The following is a 22,618-nucleotide window of genomic DNA, read 5'->3' as shown; positions in this document are numbered from 1 at the left end:
CCACGTTGAGACTCAGGTTGTTACTGTCACATGAGATTTTTCCACCTCTTCTCTGCAGTGAAACTCATCATTGTGGCTGATGAGGCACCTACTAGATTCCCTGGAAATTGAAAACGTGATTGTTATGTGACTCTTTCGTGACTTCCTGCTCTTCTCTACTCACTTTGCACCTACAACCGAGTGGCTCGGTGCGACCATTAACAGAGGCACCAATGACTCTGAGTGTAAAGTCCTGCAAAAGGTAGTGGACGCCGCCCAGGACATCACAGGCAAAACCCCCCTCCCCACCATCGAGAACATCTATGGGGAGTGCTGCCATCAGGGGGCAGCAGCGACCATCGAGGATCCCCACCACCCAGCACATGCTCTGTTCTCGCTGCTGCCATCAGGAAAGAGATGCAGGTGCCACAAGACGCGCACCCAACAGGTTCGGGTACAGCTGCTCCCCCTCCACCGTCAGACCCCTCAACGGCAAACTCAGTCAGGGATTCATTTAAGGACTCTTATTTTGCACATTATTTATTAATGAATTGTTTTCTTCTGCATTTGCCCAGTCAGTTTGTTAACATTTCTCTCTTTTGTAAACATATCTTTTTACTAGATTACAGTTTACAGTTACCGATAACTAGAAATTCTGCCTGGCCCACAGGAAAAAAAATCTCAGGGTTTATATGTGATGTCATCTATGAGAACAAGTTTGAACTTTGGTACATTTCCAACAGTGCCTGTGGAATATTGGAAAAGGAAGCTAGCAAATGCAAGTCTTTTATAATTTAGAGATACAGCACGGTATCAGACCCTTCCATCCACGAACCGTGTCGCCCAATTACACCCATGCGATCAATTCACCTCACCCCATACGTCTTTGGAATGCGGAATGAAACCCACGGAGTCATAGGGAGAACGTACAAACTCCTTGCTCCGGGTTGCTGGCGCTCTAATGGCCATCCCATTTAAAAAAAAAGAGGCTGGACTAAATGGCGGATTGGGTGTCGAAGTGCAATGCTGTTACAGCGCCAGCGACCGGGGTTTGAATCCGGCACTGTATGTAGGGAGTGTGCACGTTCTCCCCATGTCTGCGTGGGTTTCCTCCGGGTGCTCCGGTATCCTCCCACCGTTCAAAAACGTACTGGGGTTGTAGGTCAATTGGGTGTAATTGGGCAGTGCAGACTCGTGGGCCTATAGAGCTGTTTGTCTAAATTTAAACATTTTATATTTTAGTTGCCAACCATTTGGGAAGAGAAGGTGTTGAACAGGAATGTCTGCAGACACTGGGATGGTAGCAGAATACACAAAAGTGCTGGAAAAACTCAGCAGGTCTCATTGCATGTCTTGGAAGTAAAAGATAACCAATGCTTTGAGCCTGTTGAGATATTGTTCTGCTCATAAAACATACTTTACCGTTCATTAAGAACTTGTCTGATTTTCATCCCATTTTGAATTGCACGCCTTGCTTTCATTTCTCTTAACACCATTTGTCTCACGTGGAACTGGATTCTGGACGGCCACAGTCTGTCCCTGTCAGTACCAGAAGATTGAGTACCATCACGCTGATCGCTGGTGCACCTCGGGGCCGTGCGCTCACCCCGCTCCTGTGTCACGTTACTACATCGGCAGATCCAGATCCAGCACATTGCAGGTAACACACCGGTTGTTGGCCTCTTAAGCAACAAGGATGAGTCGCATGACAGGGAAGATCTCATGAAATGGCACGAGAGGATCAACCTGGGTCTCAACGTGGACAAGATGAAGGAGATGATCGTGGGCTTCAGGAGGACCAGGAACGACCACCCTCCACTACGTATCAACAACTCTGTAGTGGAGAGAGTGGAGACACCAGGTTCCTTGGAGTTCACTTAACCAGTGATCTATTGTGGATACTCAACATCTCCTCGCTTGTCAGGAAGGCGCAACAGCGACTACACCTTCTAAGAGGACTGAAGCTGGAAAGGCCACCATCACGTCAACATTCTACCAGAGCTCTTATCGAGAGCGTCCTGGCTGCCTCACAGTGTTGGACAGTTGCTGCTGAGAAATGGATCAGAGGTCAATCTAGAGTGACAGAGAGGATCACTGGAGTCTCCCTACCTCCACCCACCCCCCCCCCCCACCAATCGACGAGATCTACAAAATCGTTATGTGAAGAGGGCGCACAAAATCGTTAGGATCCCCTTCCACCCTGCACACAGCACCTTTCAGTTGCTCCCGCTGGGGAAGAGATACAGGAGGATCAGAGCTAGCACCACCAGGCTGAGGAACAGCGTCTTCCCACAGGCAGCGAGAACGTTGAACGAGCCAAGGAACTGCTCACACTGACCATGTGAGACTCTCGTATTCACAAAACAATATTTACCTACTTACTGTATACAGACTATGATTACTTGTTCTGCATACAGTGTGAGTAATTTGTCTGTAGGGGTGTTATATCTGGCTGTGTGTCTGTGTGCTTTGCACTGAGGACCAGAGAACGGTGTTTCGTCTGGTTGTACTTGTGCAATCAGACAACAATAAACTTGACTCCCAGCCACAGCAGCTTCCTGGGGAAAATGTTTATGATGCCAAAAGGCTTTAATTGAAGAAGTCTTTTCTGAAGTGACTCTCCACCCATTTTCAGATTTCAGATTCATTGTCAGAGAACATCATATACAACCCTGAGATTCTGTTTCCTGAGGGCATGGCAGAATTACCACTAATTGGTGAAGCAAAAAAAACCTGTACTCAATGTAAAGAAGTAAATGTAAACAAACTGAGTGTGCAATGCAAAGAAAGAAAAAAAAAATTAATCAAGTGCAAAAGTAAAAGTCCCTGATTGAGTCTGATGGTAGAGGGGGAGGAGCTGGTCCTGAAGTCGGCAGTGTGGGTTTTCAGGCACCGAGATCTCTTTCTATTTTAAAGAAATACTTTCTTGTTCTGGAGTCTGGAAACTTAACATTGCGGTAGTCACAGCTACAGAAAAAAAAATTAATTGCCCCTGTGTGATTCCTTGGTACGTTTTACTGTCTCGGATCCACTCTAGGATCTCGGCCCATAATTTAAGTTGAACATTCTGGTAAGTGCCGAGAAAATGTGCCTCAGTTTTGAATATTAAACTCGAGGCCGCATTGGCATGTTCTTGTGGGTCGATCCTTGTGGGGAGCCAGTGTTGATTTCGCAGTGAACGCCAATGAGATGTTTGCGGGATTTTGCCCTGCCTAACTACAGACATATTTGTCTGCATAATATTCACTACATAACATTGTCTGGTGCAAGACTTTAATATAGACTTACTGTACGGTAACAGGCCTTTTGGCCCACAATCCTGTGCTGCCCAATTGACCTACAACCCCAAACGTTTGAGAGGGAACCAGAGCCCTGGGGAAAGCCCATGCAGACATGGGGAGAACGTGCAAACTCCTTACTGTCAGTGTTGAATTTGATCTCCAGTCACTGGTGCTAAGCTCTATGCTATCCATGCTGCCCCTACACTAACTGTCCCCCCCCACACTAAGTGTGACCCCCCACACTAATTTTATCCCCTACACTAATTGTGATCCCCTACACTAATTGTGTCCTACACTCACCATGTCCCCTACACTGTGTCCCCTACACTAACCACATCCCCTACACTAAACATGTCCCCACTACACTGACCGTGTCCCCATTACATTAACCGTGTCCCCCCTGCACTAACCGTGTCTCCCCCACACTAACAGTGTCCCCCACACTAAACGTGTCCCCCCTACACTAATTTTATCCCCTACACTAATCATGATTCCCTACACTAAGTCCTACACTAACCGTGTCCCCTACACTAACCACGTCCCCTACACTAAATGTGTCACCACTACACTGACCGTGTCCCCTCTAAATTGACCGTGTCCCCTCTACACTAACCGTGTCCCCCCACACTAAGCGTGTCCCCCACACTAATTTTTATTCTCTACACTAATCATGATCCCCTACACTAACCGTGTCCCCTACACTGTGTCCCCCACTAACCACATCCCCTACACTAACAGCACCCCCTACACTAACCGTGTCCCCACTACACTGACCGTGTCCCCTCTACATTGACCGTGTCCCCCTACGCTGACCGTTTCACCTCTACACTAACCATGTCCCCCCACACTAATTTTATCCTCTACACTAATCGTGATCCCCTACACTGACCGTCCCCACTACACTAACTGTGTCCCCACTACACTGACTGTGTCCCCTCTACATTGACCGTGTCCCCCCTACACTGACCGTGTCCCCCCTACACTGACCGTGTCCCCCCTATACAATAACTGTGTCCCCCCACACTAAGCATATCCCCCACACTAATTTTATCCTCTACATTAATCATGATCCCCTACACTAACCGTGTCCCCCTACACTAAGTGTCCCCTAAACTAACCGTGTCCCCCTACAGTGACCGTGTTCCCCTCCTACACTATCTGTGCTGCAGTTTGCTAACCATGCTGCCCTATGTTAACTGCACCGCCCCGACAGTATCTGTGCCTCTTGACACTAACCATCCCACTCTTTGCAAGATGTTGGGGAGTTGTGATAAAATATTAGTAAACGCAGACTAACTAGACTTAAATAGATTTCTGGGACTCCATTCTATCTGCTTATTTCTTTCAAACAGATTTATTCACCTGATCACACCAGTAACAGCTACACATCGAATCCATCCACACCAGTGGGCTCCCCGCCATCTCTGACAGGTAAGGCCGCAATTTTGCAGATTTTAGCCCTGTTTGCAAGTTGTTCTGTGAAAGCAAAAACAATTTTGGGGGAGTTTCCTTCATTGGTTTTTGACCTCTCAATGTCAGGCCCGCCCTTAGGGACAAGGGCAGGGCCCAGTTCTCAGTGTGGTGACGTCGATTTTCCTTGCTCAACCAATAACCAATTACCTGGAAACATGAATTCAAATCTCAGCAAGGCTGCTGGAGAATTCAAATTCGGTTGATTCTGAAATGAAAAGCTTCTTTCAGCATTAGGACCATGAAACTGTCAAATTGTTATAAAAATTCATTGATGTTCACGGATGACCTCCTTTAACAGGCCGTTTAAAGCGTTTAAAGCAGTCGACAGTGGGACCGGACGGTAGATACATGCGGGGGAGCGCCGTGACCGGGTCCGGCCACGCTGCCATTTCTTTCCATGGTGCACTCAGGATAGTTCCGTGCGGTCACGTGGAGAGCAAGTCAAGCTGTGTAAGCATTCCTTGTGTGAGGTAGTGACTTAATTAGCTACACCAGTGGGACACACCAACATAGTCTCACTTTGTTGCATGACACCTCCACCCCCCCAGACCCATCAATTACGATGACCTTTGAGAAATGGCCCAGCAATTTGGGCTACTTCGAGACAGGAATAAACACTCACTTTGATGGAAATGCCAACATCCCTTGACATACAGGCCAATTCGGCCCTAGGAGGCCATTCTGCCCAGTTTGCACCCCATTAACCTACACGCTCAGTACGTTTTGAAGGTTGGAGGAATCCAGAGTCCCTGGAGGAAACCCATGCAGGCAGGGGGAGAATGTACAAACTCCTTACAGATTGTGCCGGATTTGAACCCAGGTCTAGTCCTGACCGCTGGCGCTGTAAAGGCGTTGTTCTAACCATGCCATGCTGTTCCTGTGTTCGTCAGAGCTCTTTGCTCTCAAGGTTAGTGTGAGACTTGAGGCATCTGGGACTGCCCTCGCTGGAATTTAGAAGAATGAGAGGGGATTTATAGAAACGTATAAAATTTTGAAAGATAGAGTTGTTTCCATTGGTGGGGGAGACGAGGTGACACAGCCTCAGGATCCAGGGGAGTAGATATGGGATGGAGATGAGGAGGAACTGCTTTTTACCAGAGAGGGTGGCGAATCTGTGGAATTTGCTGCCCGTTGAAGCAGTGGCAGTGACCTCAGTAAATATATTCAGGTTGGATAGATTTTTTTCGTAGAGAGGGAATTAATGGATTTGGGAGGGAAAGTCAGGAAGGTGAGGATGAGCCCATCATCAGATCGGCCGTGATCTCATTGAACAGCGGAGCAGGGCTCGACGGACCGCCTGTTCCTTGGGAATGAAGTTCTTTTTGGATTTGTGACTGTTCAGAGTGCGTAATATTGGGATCAGTCTGAGATTATGAAAGCAGTCAGTAATTTCTCACCAGGTCCACTGTCTGATTTTTTAAAAAATTGCTAATGTATAATTTAGCTCCGAAGCATATCTTTTTTAAAATTATTTTTTATTTAGTACTTCACCGTGTACCACGTTAGTAACAATATATACAAATATTCAGCATTAAAATGTACACGGTGACATTTTCGTTTTGTTCCTACACATTTCTTCAGAGATATCCACAGCCAGGGATATGGCTCATGCCAAATTCCAATATATTTGTTGGTGTGTGGGGAATGCAAGGCTATCATTTATTGTGGGCAATATCAGAAATCAGTCATTGGTCTCATCACTGTATAGATTGGAGAAGTGAGAAAAAAATGCTGGTGCTGCTCTAATGGTAACATTGTCCGCTGGTGCGGACCCAGGGGGTACGGAGACACTGCGTGGGGTCTGGGCCCAAGATGGCGGCGCCTGTGTTTGGCAGCGACCTTGAGGGGGTTGTCAGGCTCTGGGGAGCAGCAGACTGGCGCAGGGCACCAGAAACGGGGGAGAACAACCCACCCCCCTCTGATGAGAAGGAGGCAACCTTAAGGCTGGTGACCACAGTGATGGACCAGCTGAAGGAAACACCCCGGCCGTGGGCTGCTGGTGACCTGAGCTCAGAGAACTCGCACTGGACTGTGGGCTGCTGGAGACTGCCTCATGGGAACCGGGATTCGAGAGGGTGCTGAGGGCAGGGGGGGGAGTGGTGGGCTTCCGACAGATCCTGAGTGCTGGGTGCTTCCCAATCATGTCAGAGGTTTGGATCTGGAGCTCAGGTTGCCGATGGTTTGAACTGAACTGGAGTTTTGTGTGGCTGCAGCAATGGTGGAGGAAAATCCATGGACCCTCAGTGTCTCTGCGGCGGGGTAGGGTTGGGGGGAAATCTCTTTTGCTCTCTTTCCCTGACTGTAAGGGGTGCCGAGTAATGCTAATGGTGGATATTTTTCTGCTAAAGGCAGTTTAGTGTATTATTACTGTTACATAATAAATGGATTCTGATCTGATTTTAAAGGTACTGTTGCCTGTTCATGGGGACAATTAGTGAGGTTAAACCAGTTTGGTCACAAGGACTTGCCCTGTTTTATAGGGGATGTGTTTTGTTGAAGAAACCAACAATTATTAAGTATACATAAATTTGCTCGAGAGCTACAAGAGGGTGCTTGTGCTCGGAGTGAACTTGGTTCAGGTGTTGGGGACAAAGGGCTCAGGCCTGAAGCGTTGACTGCCTTTTACTTCGGGTGAAAGCTGCGTGACCTGCTGAGTTTCCCCAGCGCTATTGTGTATCCCACAAGGAAAAGTTGGGGGGGGGGGGGAGTAATGGAAACCAGAGAAGTCAGTTAATGGCATCCGATTGGAGGGAGCCCAGGTGGAAGATGGGGTGTTGTTCCTCCATTTTACAGCTGGTCTCAGTCTGGGTGGAGGGTGAACTTTCCTATTTTCCTGGGCTTCACCCACTCCTTCTTTCTCTGTCACCCCCCCCTCCCCCCCTGAAACTTATGGCCCTTTAAGATCGCAATATTCTGGCCTTTTTTATACCTGTGACTTTTAGTTTTGCCACAAGCATCTTGAGCTTAATCTTTGGAAAGCTCTTTCTAAATATTTCCATCCCTCTCCCGCCTCCGTTTTTCTGATCACCCCCTGGATTTGGGAACTCTGTCAATTCCGGAATGCTAATGTTTTGTTTAACATCCAGCACTTATAGGGATTGGTCTATGCTGGGATAGGCAGGTTTTCCAGTTGCTTGAGGCTGCGAGTTTGCGTGAATGGAGAACCAACAGCGAGGCGCACCTATTTGAAACCTGTATTTTTTTTTAACCTGTTTTTTTTTTGCCGGTTGCTTGAGGTTGCCGGTTGCTTTAATTGCGAATAACAGGGATTTTACTGTGCTGGGATCTTTTTTTGAAATAAATTGTGTAAAACACAAAGGTCTGCAGATGCTCTGAAACGTGGAAGTGCCGGAGGAACTCAGCCGGTCTCGCGATGTCTCTGGCAGGTAGAGATATATGACCTGGGCTCTTCTTCAAGGTAAGAGCATAAAGCAGGCAAAGGGGGTTATATTGAAAAGCTGGTGAAAAGCGAACAAGGGAGGGGGGAGCAGTACAGGCCAACAGACAAAAGGATGTTCATTGGACAGGAGAGAGGAAGGGGGGGGTGTCAATTTTGGCTTTGTGAAAGGAGATAGGGAAAAGGAAAGAGAGTGTTAGAGGAAAAGGGAATATTGAATGAGAGAGAGAGACAGAGGAAAGGAGATAAGGAAAAGACGGGGGGAGGGGGCTAACAGAAACCAGAGAAGTTGATGTTAATGCCATCCGGTTGGAGGGCGCCCAGGCAGAAGACGAAGGGTTGTTCCTCCAATTTGCGGGTGGTCTCAGTCTGGCAGTGCGTGAGACCACGGGCAAACGCATTGGCAAGGGAATGGGGAGGGGAAAATTGAAACGGGTGGCCACCGGGAGATCCCTGCTGTTGTGGTGGGCAGAGCAGGAGGTGCGCCGAGCGAAGCGACCACCCAGCCTCCCCGATGCGGAGGAGAGCATGGCAGGAGCCACTCAAAGTTGCGTTTGATGGCTCAGCTCAAGAAGGCACTGCGAATTTCCCTTCGTTGACTCAACCCGGTTCCTCGCCGTTGTTCACGGCCAGAAGTCAAAGTGTGTTTGGGGGGGTGGGGGCGTGTGGGCGGGTGGTGAAAGAGTCGAACCCAGGAAATTCAAAGAAGTGAAAATTAATACAAGCCTGTCAATGCGCAGATATTCTGAGCAGGTGCAGGGTAGAGTTTCATGTAGTCATAGGGCTGGAATTCCCTGTGCGCCACCACTCCGCTGGGGTTTTCCATTAATCCCGCTATTAAGCGAATATTCGAGACGCTGATTGAATGAAGTTTTCTGACAAACAGGTTATTTGCTGGACGGGGATTGTCTAATCGCTGTGCCCCTGGTTAGGCTCCCGAGGGAAAAGACTGCACAGAGCAGCTGCTGCACTCTCTCAAGCCTGGCTTTGTTGAATGCCAATGAGGGGCCCTCTTCACTTTTCTTTGTTGCCTCGAGGTATAGCGACTGCTTTGATTAACTGTTCTGGAAGAGGCTTGCTGTGATGGGGCTTTTTAAAAAAAACTGCAGATAGGGATGAACAGCTCCAGTTGATCTCTTCTGACCCACAGTGAATCACTGTGAAAATATTCTTCCTGGTTTTTTAAGAATTGTAGAGTGCGATCATGCCAGAACGATGATTTAACTCGCAAACTGCTAGTATAACCGACAGTAACCTCCAGAGACCGTCTTGGCCCAATGTTTCAAATCGTTTCAATGGCAAAGCTTCTCCCACTCATAGGCTCTGACTCACACGCACCATCCACATGCCTGATTTGATTTACTTCCTTATAACTGAAGTGAACCGTAGGAGTTTGTGGAGGTTCGATATGGCATTGGAAACCCCGCCAAATGCCCATGGAGGTGTGGTGGGAAGTGTGCCGACTGGCCGCATCACCGTCTGGTCTGGGGGACACCGATGCCCTTGAATGTAAAGCTCTGCACAAGGCAGTGGACGCAGCCCAGGACATTACAGGCAAAACCATCAAGAACATCGACAACAGAGGTTCTCACTTTAAGTCATCCCTTTGCCATCGGTGCTCTGTGATTAGTAAGGGGTTGCTTAAGGTGGGATGTGACTGGGAAGGGAAGGTTGAGAATCACTGCTCAAGACCCGATTGTTACTGAAATATTTTGCTTGAGAAAAATTGTCATTGGCCCATTTCCTTTGGAGTTCTGAATCTGTGCACATAATGAGTCAATTAGGGACGATTACAACAGTGGTTTTCAATCTTTTTCTTTCCACTCACATACCACTTCAAGTAATCCCTTACTAATCACAGAGCACCCATGGCATAGGGAATACTTGTGTGAGTGGAAAGAAAAAGATTGAGAACCACTGATTTACAGGGAATGCTGCTGTCGGAGAGCACCAGCAGGCATCGAGGGTCCGCACCACCCTCAGCACATGCTCTGGCCTCAGGAAAGAGGTGTAGGTGCCACAAGACTCCACCACCAGGTTCAGGAACAGCTGCTGCCCCTCAGACTCCTCAATAACAAACTCAATCAGGGACTCGTTTACAGACTCTTGCACATTATTGATTTTTTTCCCCTCCTCGCTGTATTGCACAGTCAGTTTGTTTACATTTCTTTATTTGTTTACATGCGTACGTTGAGTACAGTTTTTTTTGCACTACCAATAAGTGGTAATTCTGCGTGGCCGCAGGACAAAGGATCTCAGGGTTGTATAAATCTGAACCTGAAATCTAAACCTCAGGGCTAGTTGTTCAACCTCCACTACGTAGTGGAGAGAGTAGAGAGCACTAAGTTTTGTGGAGTTCACTTCCTCGCCTTTTTTTGTCTTCAACTCATGGTTATCAGCCTCTTCCTCTTCCTCCCTCCACACTTCCTCTCCCCCCTTCCTTCTGCCTGCTTTTGCTTCTACCTGATGAAGGGTCCAGGCCTGAAATGTTAGTTACCCATCATTTAGTTCCTCTGGATGCTATGGGACCGTGGTTAGCATAATGATGTTACAGCACCAGCAACTTGGGTTTGAACCCGGCGCTGTCTGTAAGGAGTTTGCACGATCTCCCTGTGTCTGCGTGGTTTTCTCTGGGTGCTCCAGTTTCCCTCACCCTCCAAAAACATACAGGGGGTTGTAGTTTAATTGGGTATAATTGGGCAGCACGGGCTAGTGGGCCAGAATGGCCTGTACCGTACTGTATCCCTGCATTAAATTTAAAAATATCTGTGATTGAATGGCTTTTACATTTTAATTTGAGCAGAATGGTCGTGATTAATGTGAGTGCAGGAAAGTTCTGGGGAGATGTCAGTGGTGAATTTTCTACTCAGGGAGTGGTGACTGGCCGGAATGCATCCCACGGGGCAGTAAGAATGCCGAACGACAAAAGAACTGCTCACCCGAACCATCATATGTACAAAACAATATTTATTTATGTATTTGCATAGATTAAATACTTGTCCTGCATATGTATTGCTTGTCTGTATGTGTGTTATGCTAGGTTGTGAGTCTGTGTGCTTTGCACCGAGGACTGGAGAACGCTGTTTTGTCAGGTTGTAATTGTACAATCAGTTGGCAATAAACTTGAATTGATTGAGGGGGGGTGTAGTGGTGGAGGCTGGTACAATTGGGACATTCACAAGGTAAAGGTTCCATTATTAATACTCCATTTAGAATGTAACATACATGAAATTCTTCAATTGCCCATCGTAAGGATGACAGAGAGTCGCCACTTTGTCCAGTGCCCCTCACAGAAATGAGGCCCCCTGTGAGGGACGAACTCATAACCCCCGGTTTACAAGACCAGCGCTCTAATGTGCTGAGCTATGGGAGCCTCTGCAGGCACGTGGATGTAAAACAAATGGAGGGTTATGGGTGTTAGAATGTTCTGGAGTACAGCGGCATCACTAGGGTTGGCGTCATCCAGTGCGGTAACTCATGGTGTCACACCCCACCTCCATGGACCTCTTCCCGTACCAGACATACAGAATCCTTAGTAATATTTTTTATAGTAATGTCAGTCCCTCTGTTCACATAGCGATCTTAAATGCTATTATCATGCTTTCTTCCTCCGTGCCTGTTCCAGACACCTACTGCTTTCTTTAAAAAAATCCCTTCCCCGTACATCTTCTTATCCTCCTGAATCAGAATTTATTGTCATGAGCATGTCACGAAATTTATTGTTTTGCGCCAGCATCACGGTGCAAACCACCTTGCAAACTAAATAAAAAAAAACAGTGTAAAGAAAAAAATCAAAGTGAGGCATTGCCTTTGGTTCACTGTCCGTTCAGGAATCTGATGGCGGAGGGGAAGAAGCCGATCTTGTGTCGTTGGGTGCTCATCTTCAGGCTCCTGTACCTTTTTCCCGATGGTAGCAGAGTGAAGCGGGAGTGGCCTGGGTGGTGGTCCCTTGAGGATAGAGGCTGCTTTGTGTAGACGTCCTCAGTGGAGTGAAGTCTGGTGCCTGTGATTTCGCAGGCCGAGTTAACAACCCTCTGGAATTTATACTTCTCCTGAGAGTTGGTGCCTCCATACAAGGCATTGATGTAACAAGACAGGATGCTCTCCAAGGTACACCTGCAGAAGTCTTTGAGAGCTTTCGGTGACCTAACGAATCTCCTCAAACACCTCACAAAGTACAGCCGCTGGTGAACCTTCTTGGTGATTGTATCAACATGGAGGCTCCAGGACGGATCCTCAGAGATGTTGACAGACAGGAATTTGACCTTTTCCACTGAGGGAGGAAATGTTGTGGAGTAGGTTTGCATAGGTCGGCACCACATTATGGGCTGAAGGGCCTGTACTGTGCTGTGATGTTCTATGTTACTGAACGAGCAATCCAGAGGGTGAATGATGTGGAGAGAGGACTGGTTCCACTGAAGGAACCTGCTGTCCTAACCTAAACTGGTACATGCATGACTCCAGAGCCAAAGAAATATGGTTGAAGTGGCCCAGCAAATCTCGGAGTTCAAGGGGAACGCACTACTTCGTCAGCCACGCTTCTTCGTCCCATAAAGAACAGCCAGTTGGAAGGGAGAGCCCAGGCAATGGGGAGGGTTTCATCAATGAAAGAGAACCTCAATGTCTCCAGAAGCATTAGAGTTAAGAATATGGAGGTCGATTCGCAAGAAGGGTACCTTTTTTGCAAAGAGAGAGGTGGGTGCGTGGTGGGTACCGGTGCTGGAGACGGGTGCAATCAGATCTTTTAAGAAACAATTAGATAAGGCTAGACATTGGAAACACCTGCAAATTTCTACAGATGTGTGGAGGAAAGTGTTTTGACTGACTGCATCATGGTCTGATATGGGGACACCAATGCCTCCTGAGGGTAAAGCCCTGAAAAAGGTAGTGGTCACATCCCAGGACATCACGGGCAAAACCCTCCCCACCATCATCAGAGAGGAGCAGCGATCATCAGAGAGGAGCAGCGATCATCAAGGATCCACTCTGCCTGGCACATGCTCTGTTCTCGCTGCTGCCATCAGGAAAGAGATCTTGGTGCCACAAGACTCGCACCACCAGGTTCGGGAACGACCACTACCTCTCTACCATCAGACTCCACAACGACAAACTCAATCAGGGGCTCGTTTAACAACTCTTGTGCACTTTATTGTTTATTTTCTGTGTTGCACAGTATGTTTACATTTCTTTATTTGTTCACATGTACGTTGAGTACAATTTTTCTTTGTAATTCTGGCTCACCCACAGGAAAAGGAATGTCAGGGTTGTATGTGATGTCACAAATGTACTCTGACCATAAATCTGAAGTCCGATAGGCATGTGGATCTGATAAAAATTAATCGTTATGCAGTAGAGAAATTCTACACCATTGTTGGAGTAGGTATTGGGCCGGCACAGCAGTGTGGGCCAAAGGGCCTGTAGTGTGTTGTAGATTTCTCTGTTCTAAAACATAAATAAGAAATTGTTAACTGGTAACTTCTGATTCATAGAATGAGAAGAGTATAAACAGTTGGGAATATAAAATCTAAATGAACAATTTTTTAAATTGTTCTGTCTCTAGGTTCTGCACAGTGGTCCAGAGCTGGTGGGCAGACAACTACTTCACCAAACTATGAGAGTACCCTTCACTCACTGGTAAGCTTGCCATAGGTTACACGTGGATTTAAATCGCGTCGGCACATTTCTCAACCTTGGCTGTGGTTGGTGTTCGTAATGCAACAGGTGCCGGCTTGGATGGCATTCCTCTTGAGTCTGGGTCGGAAGTTTCAAAACATTCCTGGTCTGTCACTGCAAGACCCAGAGCCCGCAATTTGGATCATACTGCCAGTCCAGTGTCAAGGCAGTGCTGCATTGTGAGAGGTGGTTCTCACCCTTCCCTTGAGATTTAACAGGGATCAGTGGTTAAACAGTTTAACCGATAACCGCATAGCTTCTGAATCTGGTTAAAATACCGACCTCCCCCAGCCCCAACTGAATTATTCCAGTATGAGAAGGGCTTTTGTTAGCTAAAGCTCTCTTGTCCCTCAAGAGAATTCACTGGTCCTTATTGGTTATACAGATGTGTTATCGAGGTGGTAGTCCAATTCACTGCACTCATCGTTCTTTCTCCTTTTACACCACGGAAAGTCAGCAAATGGCAAATGTATTGGGCATTTCTTTTCGACTTTTTAAATTTATTTATGAATTTGTCAAATAGGACTGGGAGTCGGCCATCTGGCCCGTCAAACCTGCTCCAGCGTCCAATGGCTGATCTGATGATCGGCTCATCTCCACCGACCTGCCTTTACCCCATAATTCCCCTACTGCGAAGAAATCTATCCAACCTGGTCTTAAGTAAACTGACTGAGGTCGCCTCCACTGCGAATTCCACAGATTCACCCCCCCCCCCCAGGAAAATCAGTTCCTCCTCATCTCCGCCCTAAATCTCCTACCCTGAATTCTAAGTCCCCTAGTTCTGGTCTCCCCACCAATAGAAACAACGTGCCTCCCTCTGTCTTCCATAATTTTGTACGTTTCTTAAAATCCCCTCTCGTTCTGCTAAATTCCAGCCAGAATAGTCCCAGGCAACCAAATCTCTCCTCATAGGCCAACCCCCTCATCCCTGGAGCCAACCCCCTCATCCCTGGAATCAACCTGGTGAACCTCCTCTGCACTGCCTCCAAAGCCAGGTCATCCTTCCTCAAGGAAGGTATAGTTAAGAATAACGATCTCTTCTGCAATGTAAATTTTAATGGCGAGACTCGAGTTTATGTTGTAAGTGGCGACTGCTTTGGTTTTCTTGGATCGTTCTTTCCTTTGGCTCCCTTGGATGAACAGAGGAAACTGTAGGCGCTGGAATCCTCCACATTCCAAAGACGTACTGGGCTGGTAGATTAATTGGTCATACGGGGGTGTTGGGGCAGCGCAGGCTCGTGGGCTGGAAGGGCCTGTTACCCTGCTGTATCTCCAAGTTTAAAAAAAATTAAAATAAAGAAAAGCTCTTTGGACTCAGTGGGTCAGGCAGAATCCATGGGGAGAAATGGACAGTTGCTGTTTTGGGTTACGGCCCTCTCTTCACAAGATATAGGGGCAGAAGTAGGCCAATCGACCCATTGAGTCCATCTTGCCGTTCCGCCCTCCCACTCAGCCCCAGACCCCGGCTTTCTCCCTGTAACCCTTGATGCGATAAATGTCGATCTCTGCCTTAAATACACCCAGCGGCCCGGTTTTCACAGATGTCCCTGGCAACAGGTTCCACACACTTAACACCCTCTGGTTGAAGAAATTCCTATGCAGTTCAGGGATTCCTGAAGGGAACAATTTCGAAGATACTTGGGGAAAGTATTGGACGCTCTTACAAAGTCCTGGTTACTCTATGTGAGGAACTAGAGAATCCCATCAATGCAGTAGATTTCTTGAGATAGCATTAGGAACAGCAGGGCCTTGAGTGGCAGATGTGGAAATATGGAAAAAAATATGGAGATATGGATTTGTTGTCTCAGGCAGTTGTGGAAGCCAGATTATTGGGTGTATTTAAGGCAGAGATTGATAGGTTCTTGATTAGCCAGATTATGGGGAGAAGGCCGGGCAGTGGGGAAGAGTGAGAAAATAGATCAGCTCTTGATTGAATGGTGGGAGGGACCTGATAGGCTGAATGGCCTGTGTCTGCTCTTGTGTCTTATGGATCAAGAATTTCTTCAGTTGGAGGATTGTAAGTCTTTGCAAATCTCTGCCCCAGGTGACTGGAGATGTTCTCGGTGACTTCAGGTGACTTGCGCGGCATGATTAACCACTCGTGCAATGCCTTGACAGAGCCAGCGATCGGGACCTGGGTTCAATTCCCACGCTGTCTGCAAGGAGTTTGGCAGGTTCTCCCCTTGTCTGCCATGGGTTTTCCCCAGGGGCTCTGGTTTCCTCCCACCATTTGAAACATAGGTCATTTGGGGTGTCAATTGGGCGGCACGGATTCGCGGGTTGAAATGGCCTGTTTCCGTGCCTATTTGTCTAAATTTAAAATTTAAAAAAAGGTTTTGGGGGTAAGAGATCAGCTACGATCCTGCTGGATGGCAGGATTCAATGACCTCGTGTGCTTGCACGGATGAGCCTTCAGTGGGATACTCCATTATTGAAATTTATCCTTTGCTCAGACAGCATTCAGGTTTAGCTCCTACCCCAGTCATCTAGTAACATTACAGAGTGTGGGGTAAGACATTGGTTGATGTAGACCCTCTGCATCACCCCCGCAACAATTGGCGCTTTTCCTCTTACCACCCAGTACTCAACAAACCCAATCCAACCCTGAGGGAAAGACGGAGGTCAGTTGATCTGTGATTGCAGTAAAAAAAACCACACATACAGAAATGCTGGAGGAGCTCAGCCAGACTCACAGCATCCACAGGAGGTAAATGACAGAACGTTTCGGGCTTGAGCCCTTCTTCAAGATGTGAGCAAAGAACAGGAATGTGCCAGAGCAAAGACTGAAGACTGGTCGGAGGAGGAGTCCCGTCCAACAAAAGGCGTTGAATGGATATGATAAGAGGAGAGGTGAGAAATGATGTTGGTTCTGTGAAAGGAGACAGAGGCAGAACTAGAAGAAAGGAGACACAGGGGTACAAAGATTGGGAGAGAAAGGTGGAAGAATGGGAAGGAGAGGAGTCCAGACCAACAGACAAAAGGTGTTAATTGGAGATGAAAAGAGGAAAGGTAAGAATTGATTTTGGATCTGTGAAAGGAGACAAGAGAGAAGGAAAGAGAGAGAGAGCTGGGGAAAGGCAACAGGGACGAAGTGGGTGGGGGGGGGGGTTTTAAACAGAAATTGGAGGTCGATGTTAATGCTGTCTGGTTGAAGGGGGCCCAAATGGAAGATGAGGTGTTGTTCCTCCAATTTGCGGGTGGTTTCTGGCTGGTAGCGCACGTGACCAGATACGTCGGCGAGGGAATAGGGCGGGGAATTGAAATGGGCAGCCATTAGAAGAGCCACGCTATTGCAGCGGACAGAGCCAAGGTGCTCAGCATAGTGATCTCCCGGTCTGTGCCCAGTCTCTTCTCCGGGGTAGAGGAGACCACAATGGGAGCAGCGGATGCAGCAGATGACTCCTGCAGATTCACAAGTGAAATGTTGCTTCACTCCTCCCCGTCATCTTACCCCAGCTCTCTCTCTCTTCCCCTTTCTCCCTCTCTCCTTTTCTCCTCTCTCTTCCCCTTTCTCCTCTCTCCTTTTTTCCTCTCTCTCCCCCCCTCCCTCTTCCTTTCTCCTCTCTCCCCTTTTCTCTCTCTCTCCCTTCCCTTTACCCTCTCTCCCCTTTTCTCACTCTCTCTCTCTCTCTCTTCCCTTTACCCTCCTCTGTCTCCTTTCACAGGGCCAAAATCAATTCACGTCTCCTCCTTCCCCAGCCAGTTTTAGGCGCCTTCCTGTGCTTTGCTCACCCCTTGAGGAGGGGCTCAGGCCCGAAGTGTCGATCATATATCTTTACCTCCTATGGATGCTGAGTTCCTCCGGCATTGACTGTGTGTTCCGATTCAACGCTGAACCTGGGAGGAGTTGGGCAAAACTATGCGATGAGCCCGTTGTGCGTGGAACGCCCGTGGGTTTTGTTTAAAACGCTGTAACTCATTCCCTTGCATTTGGTTGTTTGTGCTTGCTGTATTTGCTTTGCATGGCTTGTTTTTTTTCTAACATACTTTCCCCAACTCTTTGCATCCTATAGAAAAACCCATCAGAGCGGCATCTTAAGGAGCATTTACATGACGCGATCTCTGTGTTAATGGATGTGTGTGAGGTAGTAGCGTTTTCTATTAACATAATTCGTATCTTCCCATTTCTTCTCCTGTCTCATCCAGTTTCTGTGATATTTGCTGCCGTGCCCTCATTTAAACGACATGTATACTTCTCCCAACTCAGGTTTTTAACTTCATCTGATCCTTATTGTGCAACTGTATTGGGAACTTCCTGCTGATCCCTGGGAAATTGGAGGATGGTGGAAATGGAACATAGGTCAGATGTTCAATATCAGGCCAGGCAGGGCAGGGACACCACGGATAGGAAAGCTCCCTCAAACACTCCTGAGTGGGGAGGGGGCTGGGAAGAGATAGACAAGAAGGGTTGCTCCCTCTAGAGCAGCCATACTCAACCTTCCCCTGCTGTGGCTCCCTTTAGGAATATGGGCCCCCTTCCCTGTGAAGCAGTAAAGTTTAGTTGGTTCCTTTTTAGAAAAAAATGTAGGCATACACGGTAACAGGAGCCTCCGGCCCATAGGCCTGTGCTGCTCAAATACACCCAATTGATCTATGACCCCCACCCTCCAGAATGTTTTGAAGGGTGGGAGGGAACCAGACCACTCAGATGAAACCCACACGGACATGGGGAGAATATACAAACTCCTTCCAGACGGCACCAGATTTGAACCCGGGTCGCGGGTGCTGTAACAGCGTTGCACTAATCGTGCTGCTCTACAAACCCCTGACAAACAGCCTCGGATTTGAACAGTGGATTATACAACAGAAATTACAGATTCGAACCCCGGTAACTGGCACTGCACCAGCGTTATGCTGAACCAAATTTGCTGGTGGTGGTGTTGTTACTGTTGGCCTGCCTTTAGTGTGTGGGTATGCCTTGTTCAGTGTTGTGTGTGGCTCCATAAGGTCAGTGCTGATCTAGTCTCCTTCTCTGGTTGTTTCAGCAAAGCCGGATGGAGGATCGACTGGACCGGCTGGACGACGCCATTCACATCCTGCGGAACCACGCCGTGGGGCCCTCGTCCGCTTTGCCCAGTGGTCACGGTGACCTGCATGGGCTGCTTGGCCCATCGGCGCACAGCGGGCTGGTTGCAGCATTGGGCTCAGGCTATACCGCGCCCAACCTGGGGCCTGTGGCTCGAGCAACGTCAATGGTAAGTCACAGCGGCCAACTGTGGTGCTTGTTGGGATGTTCGCTCTGAAGAGAGGGGAGAAAATGCCCGGTGCATCAACTTCTCTGAAGCAATATGTGTCACCATTGTTGTAACCTGGGAAATACATCAGCCAATGTGAATGAGAGTAGATTCAAGAGTAAAATACGAAAAGTCTGCAGTCACCGTGATTGAAGTAAAAACACAATGTTAGAGAAATGCACCAGGTCAAACAGTGTACTTTATATAGCAAAGATAAAAGATTTGAATTCCACGCTGTTTTTCGAATCCTGCATTGTCTGTAAGGAGTTTATATGTTCTCCATGTGTTTTCATGGGTTTTTCCCAGGGTTCCAGTTTCCTCCCACTCTAAGAAACGTATCAGGGGTTGTAGGTTAATTGGGTGTAATTGGGGAGCATGGGCTCATGTGTCGAAAGAGGCTGTTAAACTAAAAAAATTTTTTTTATCTTTGATGTTTGTGTGGGTTTGGAGAATCTGATTTTGGGGGGGGAAAAAAAGAAAAGAAACATTCTCTGGGGACTGATTCAGAGATCACAGGATCATTGGTTAAGTTTCAGTCAGGGCAAAATTTTTACTTGAGAATTAGGTAAACCAGAGAGGCAATGTTATGCTTGTCCTTTCAAGAAGAACGACTTTACGTGGGTTTAACCCTTAGCAGACTTTATTTTCCTTGTGTTGCCTCCCAATGACTTCCAACTGTCTTCAACCGACGATAAATGAGAATGCTCGCGACTCTCCTCGCACACATCACATCGGTTTCTGGGCAACTGTTCTCAATGCATGCTGGGAAATGTAGTTCTTGTTTACATGCGTATTAACACAGGCACAAAGTGCTGAAGGAACTCAGCGGGTCAGGCATGGAAGGCAACAGATCATTGACGATTTACCGCGATGAAAGGTTTCGGCCCGAGATGTTGCCTGACTATTGTCTTCCCTGGATGCTCCCTGACCTGCTGGGTTCCTTGAGCCTTCCATGTCTTGCTCCAATTGAGAATAATCTTGATTTAAAACAGTGCACTTCAAGTGCCGGAAGATGCCTCAGTAATTAATTGTAGATGGGAATTAGATGGGACAGATGAGAAATTTACAGGATAGCAAACATAAAGCAGGGCTGTGGACCATCACATGCATGCTAAGTTGAATCAATGCATGGAGTATCCTTTAACGCTGCACATTTCTTGAACTCTGGCCAGTACTGATCTCTATCTTAGATAAGCTCAAAATCCAAACACCTAATTCTCCAGTTGTATTCGTGAATGATCTTAGAGCAAGGGGTCTCAATCTTTTTCCGTTCCACTTACATCCCACTATAATCATTCCCTATGCCAAAGGTGCTCTGTGATTAGTAAGGGATTGCTTAAGGTGGGATGTGGGTGGAAAGACTGTTTTAATCGTCCCTAATTGACTCATTATGTTCATAACCCCAAAGGAAATGGGCCAATGACAATTTTTCTCAAGCAAAATATTTCAGTAACAATCGGGTCTAGACCAGTGATTCTCAACTTTCCTTTCCCACTCAATAAACTTTGAGCAGAGTCATAAGGGGGCCACAGGCAACAAAAAAAAGTTACAGTTCGAATCTGGAGCTGTCTGTGTATTCTCCCTGTATCTGCGGGTGCTCCAGTTTTCTCCCACCTTACAATAGCGCACCAAGAGTTGTAGGTCAATTGGAAGTAATTGGGCGGCTTGGGCTCGTGGGCCAGAAGGGCCAGTTACCGTGCTGCATGTCAAAATTTGAAAAACAGATTAAAAAATTTAATGGCTGCTCGAGACTGTCTAGCCATGAGTCTGAGGGGGTGGGGGGGGGTGGTGGTGCTGTTATCCATTTGAGGTTAGCGGAACCTCTTTGGGGTTTTCGGAAATAACTACTCACCTTCTACCATTTGCACATTGCTGGTTGGAAATCTCAAGCCTTTTCTTACATTGGAACAACAATTTTCTTTTCAAAAAATTTCCTTCCTGAGTGGGGATTATGATAGACAACTTCAGGCTGAACACAAAAGATAATTTCAGATTTGTTATATCACGTAGGAAGTTGGAGAAACATTAAATGAACTTCTATTGAATTTTGCATGTTTAATTGCATTATGACGTTGGTACATTGCGTTAGTTCGATTGACCCAAAAATGTTTCGCCGCTGATTTTTGTTTGTACTCAGCATCTGATGCCTCTCGTGTCAGCATCCAACAACAGTCGGCTAACATTTGATGGATTCCAGTTACCCCGATACTGTTTATCCATGACTTATATGTCCTGGTGAAACATTTCACCGTGTTCATCACTAACTGCACCAAGATCACCAGGGAAGAAGTCCAAGTGCAAATGCAGGAAACAAATTTTCAATGACGTGGTTTTGAATGCTTGAAAAAATATGACATAAAGATAGGTTATAACTTTAAAAAAAAAGTTAATGATAGGAAAGTTTTAAGCTGATGTTTATGATCAGCACCTAAAAGTGTTCAGGAAGCAAAATCCTGTGTTATCTGAGCTGTCCTTTCATTCCACTGAACCGCATGAAAGTGCAGAGACTTGTGCTACATATCTATCAGTCGTGCCTGATTGGTAAAATGCAGATTGTGGACTGAAATTCCACTGCACCATTGTAAGAGATAAGTGGTGCCAGCTTTATTGAGGAAAACACCTGCCGCTGTTTACTCACCTGGTGTGTACCTGTGAGATAGGTGGAGCGACCAGAATCTAATACCCTTCGGGGCGACAAGGGACGATGGTGTTGGCTATCCACGACATCTGCCAGCGCTGCGGAGGAGCTTGTGAGAGAAAATAAACAAGGAAACAGATACATTACTGTTGTTCAGCAGGTCAGTTGGCATATGCTTGAAAGCAAATATGGGACGATTTTACTGCCAGATTTGCAGACGTTTTTTTTCATCCCTGGAGAGTCTTTTTACAACACAAGCTGCCTTGTGTGGAGGTCTGAGAGTGAAGTGATTCACCATGTGTCGGCAAGCTTTCATCCCGAGGGTTGGGAGTGGTTGCGATTGAGGCACAAACTGAAAATGTGCAAACCCTCCACGTACGCAGGAAAAGATGCGGACGAGAATGCAGCAGAAACGAACGGGCCATTTCTCCACGAGCGAGTCGGCTGCGGAGTCTTTGAGATAACGGAAGGGTAGAGACAGGAAATATTAAAAAATAACAGCCCAGGCCCTTCGGCCCTCCATGTTGTGCTGACCTATATATTCGTACAAAAAGCTCATTCACCCATATGCCTGTCTCTTACATGCCCTTAATGTTTCAGCTTCCACCACCACCCCTTTGAAGGAATTCCAGGCATCCACAGCTCTGCCATCAGGTTCCTGAATAATCAATGAACCAAAGACACTGCCTTAACTTTTCCTGCACTATTATGTTTTTTTTTACAGTAAGATGGTTATAATATGAATGTTTGCACTATGATACAGGAATATTAGAGCCAGTGCCACCAGGCTGAGGAACAGCTTCTTCCCACAAAACACCGAAATTCATGACTTGTTTGTGACAATAAATTCTGATTCTATCAGACACTGGTGAGCCCTCATGTGGAGACTGCATGCAGTTTTGGGCGCCTTATTTGAGTAAAGACCCACTGGCATTGGGAGGGT

The 22,618-nt window shown here is 47.1% G+C and overlaps 1 protein-coding gene across 3 annotated transcripts in view; it reads left to right on the top strand.

Moving 5' to 3' along the window:
* Positions 1 to 22,618, top strand: part of LOC138764357 (transcription factor 12-like) — a 117,928-nt gene that overhangs the window by 65,833 nt on the left and 29,477 nt on the right. For 2 of the 3 annotated variants that reach the window (XM_069940179.1, XM_069940181.1), the window contains exons 6-9: positions 4,613 to 4,691; positions 13,691 to 13,764; positions 17,817 to 17,888; positions 18,789 to 18,998. In XM_069940179.1, coding sequence (XP_069796280.1) covers positions 4,613 to 4,691; positions 13,691 to 13,764; positions 17,817 to 17,888; positions 18,789 to 18,998 — 435 coding nt within the window. The remainder of the gene's footprint in view (positions 1 to 4,612; positions 4,692 to 13,690; positions 13,765 to 17,816; positions 17,889 to 18,788; positions 18,999 to 22,618) is intronic. The other variant, XM_069940180.1, reaches the window with a different exon arrangement.

Source organism: Narcine bancroftii, chromosome 5, assembly GCF_036971445.1.
Source record: "Narcine bancroftii isolate sNarBan1 chromosome 5, sNarBan1.hap1, whole genome shotgun sequence".
NCBI lineage: Eukaryota > Metazoa > Chordata > Chondrichthyes > Torpediniformes > Narcinidae > Narcine > Narcine bancroftii.
The sequence above is the reverse complement of the archived record's forward strand: the minus strand, read 5'-3'. Positions and strand labels throughout refer to the sequence as shown.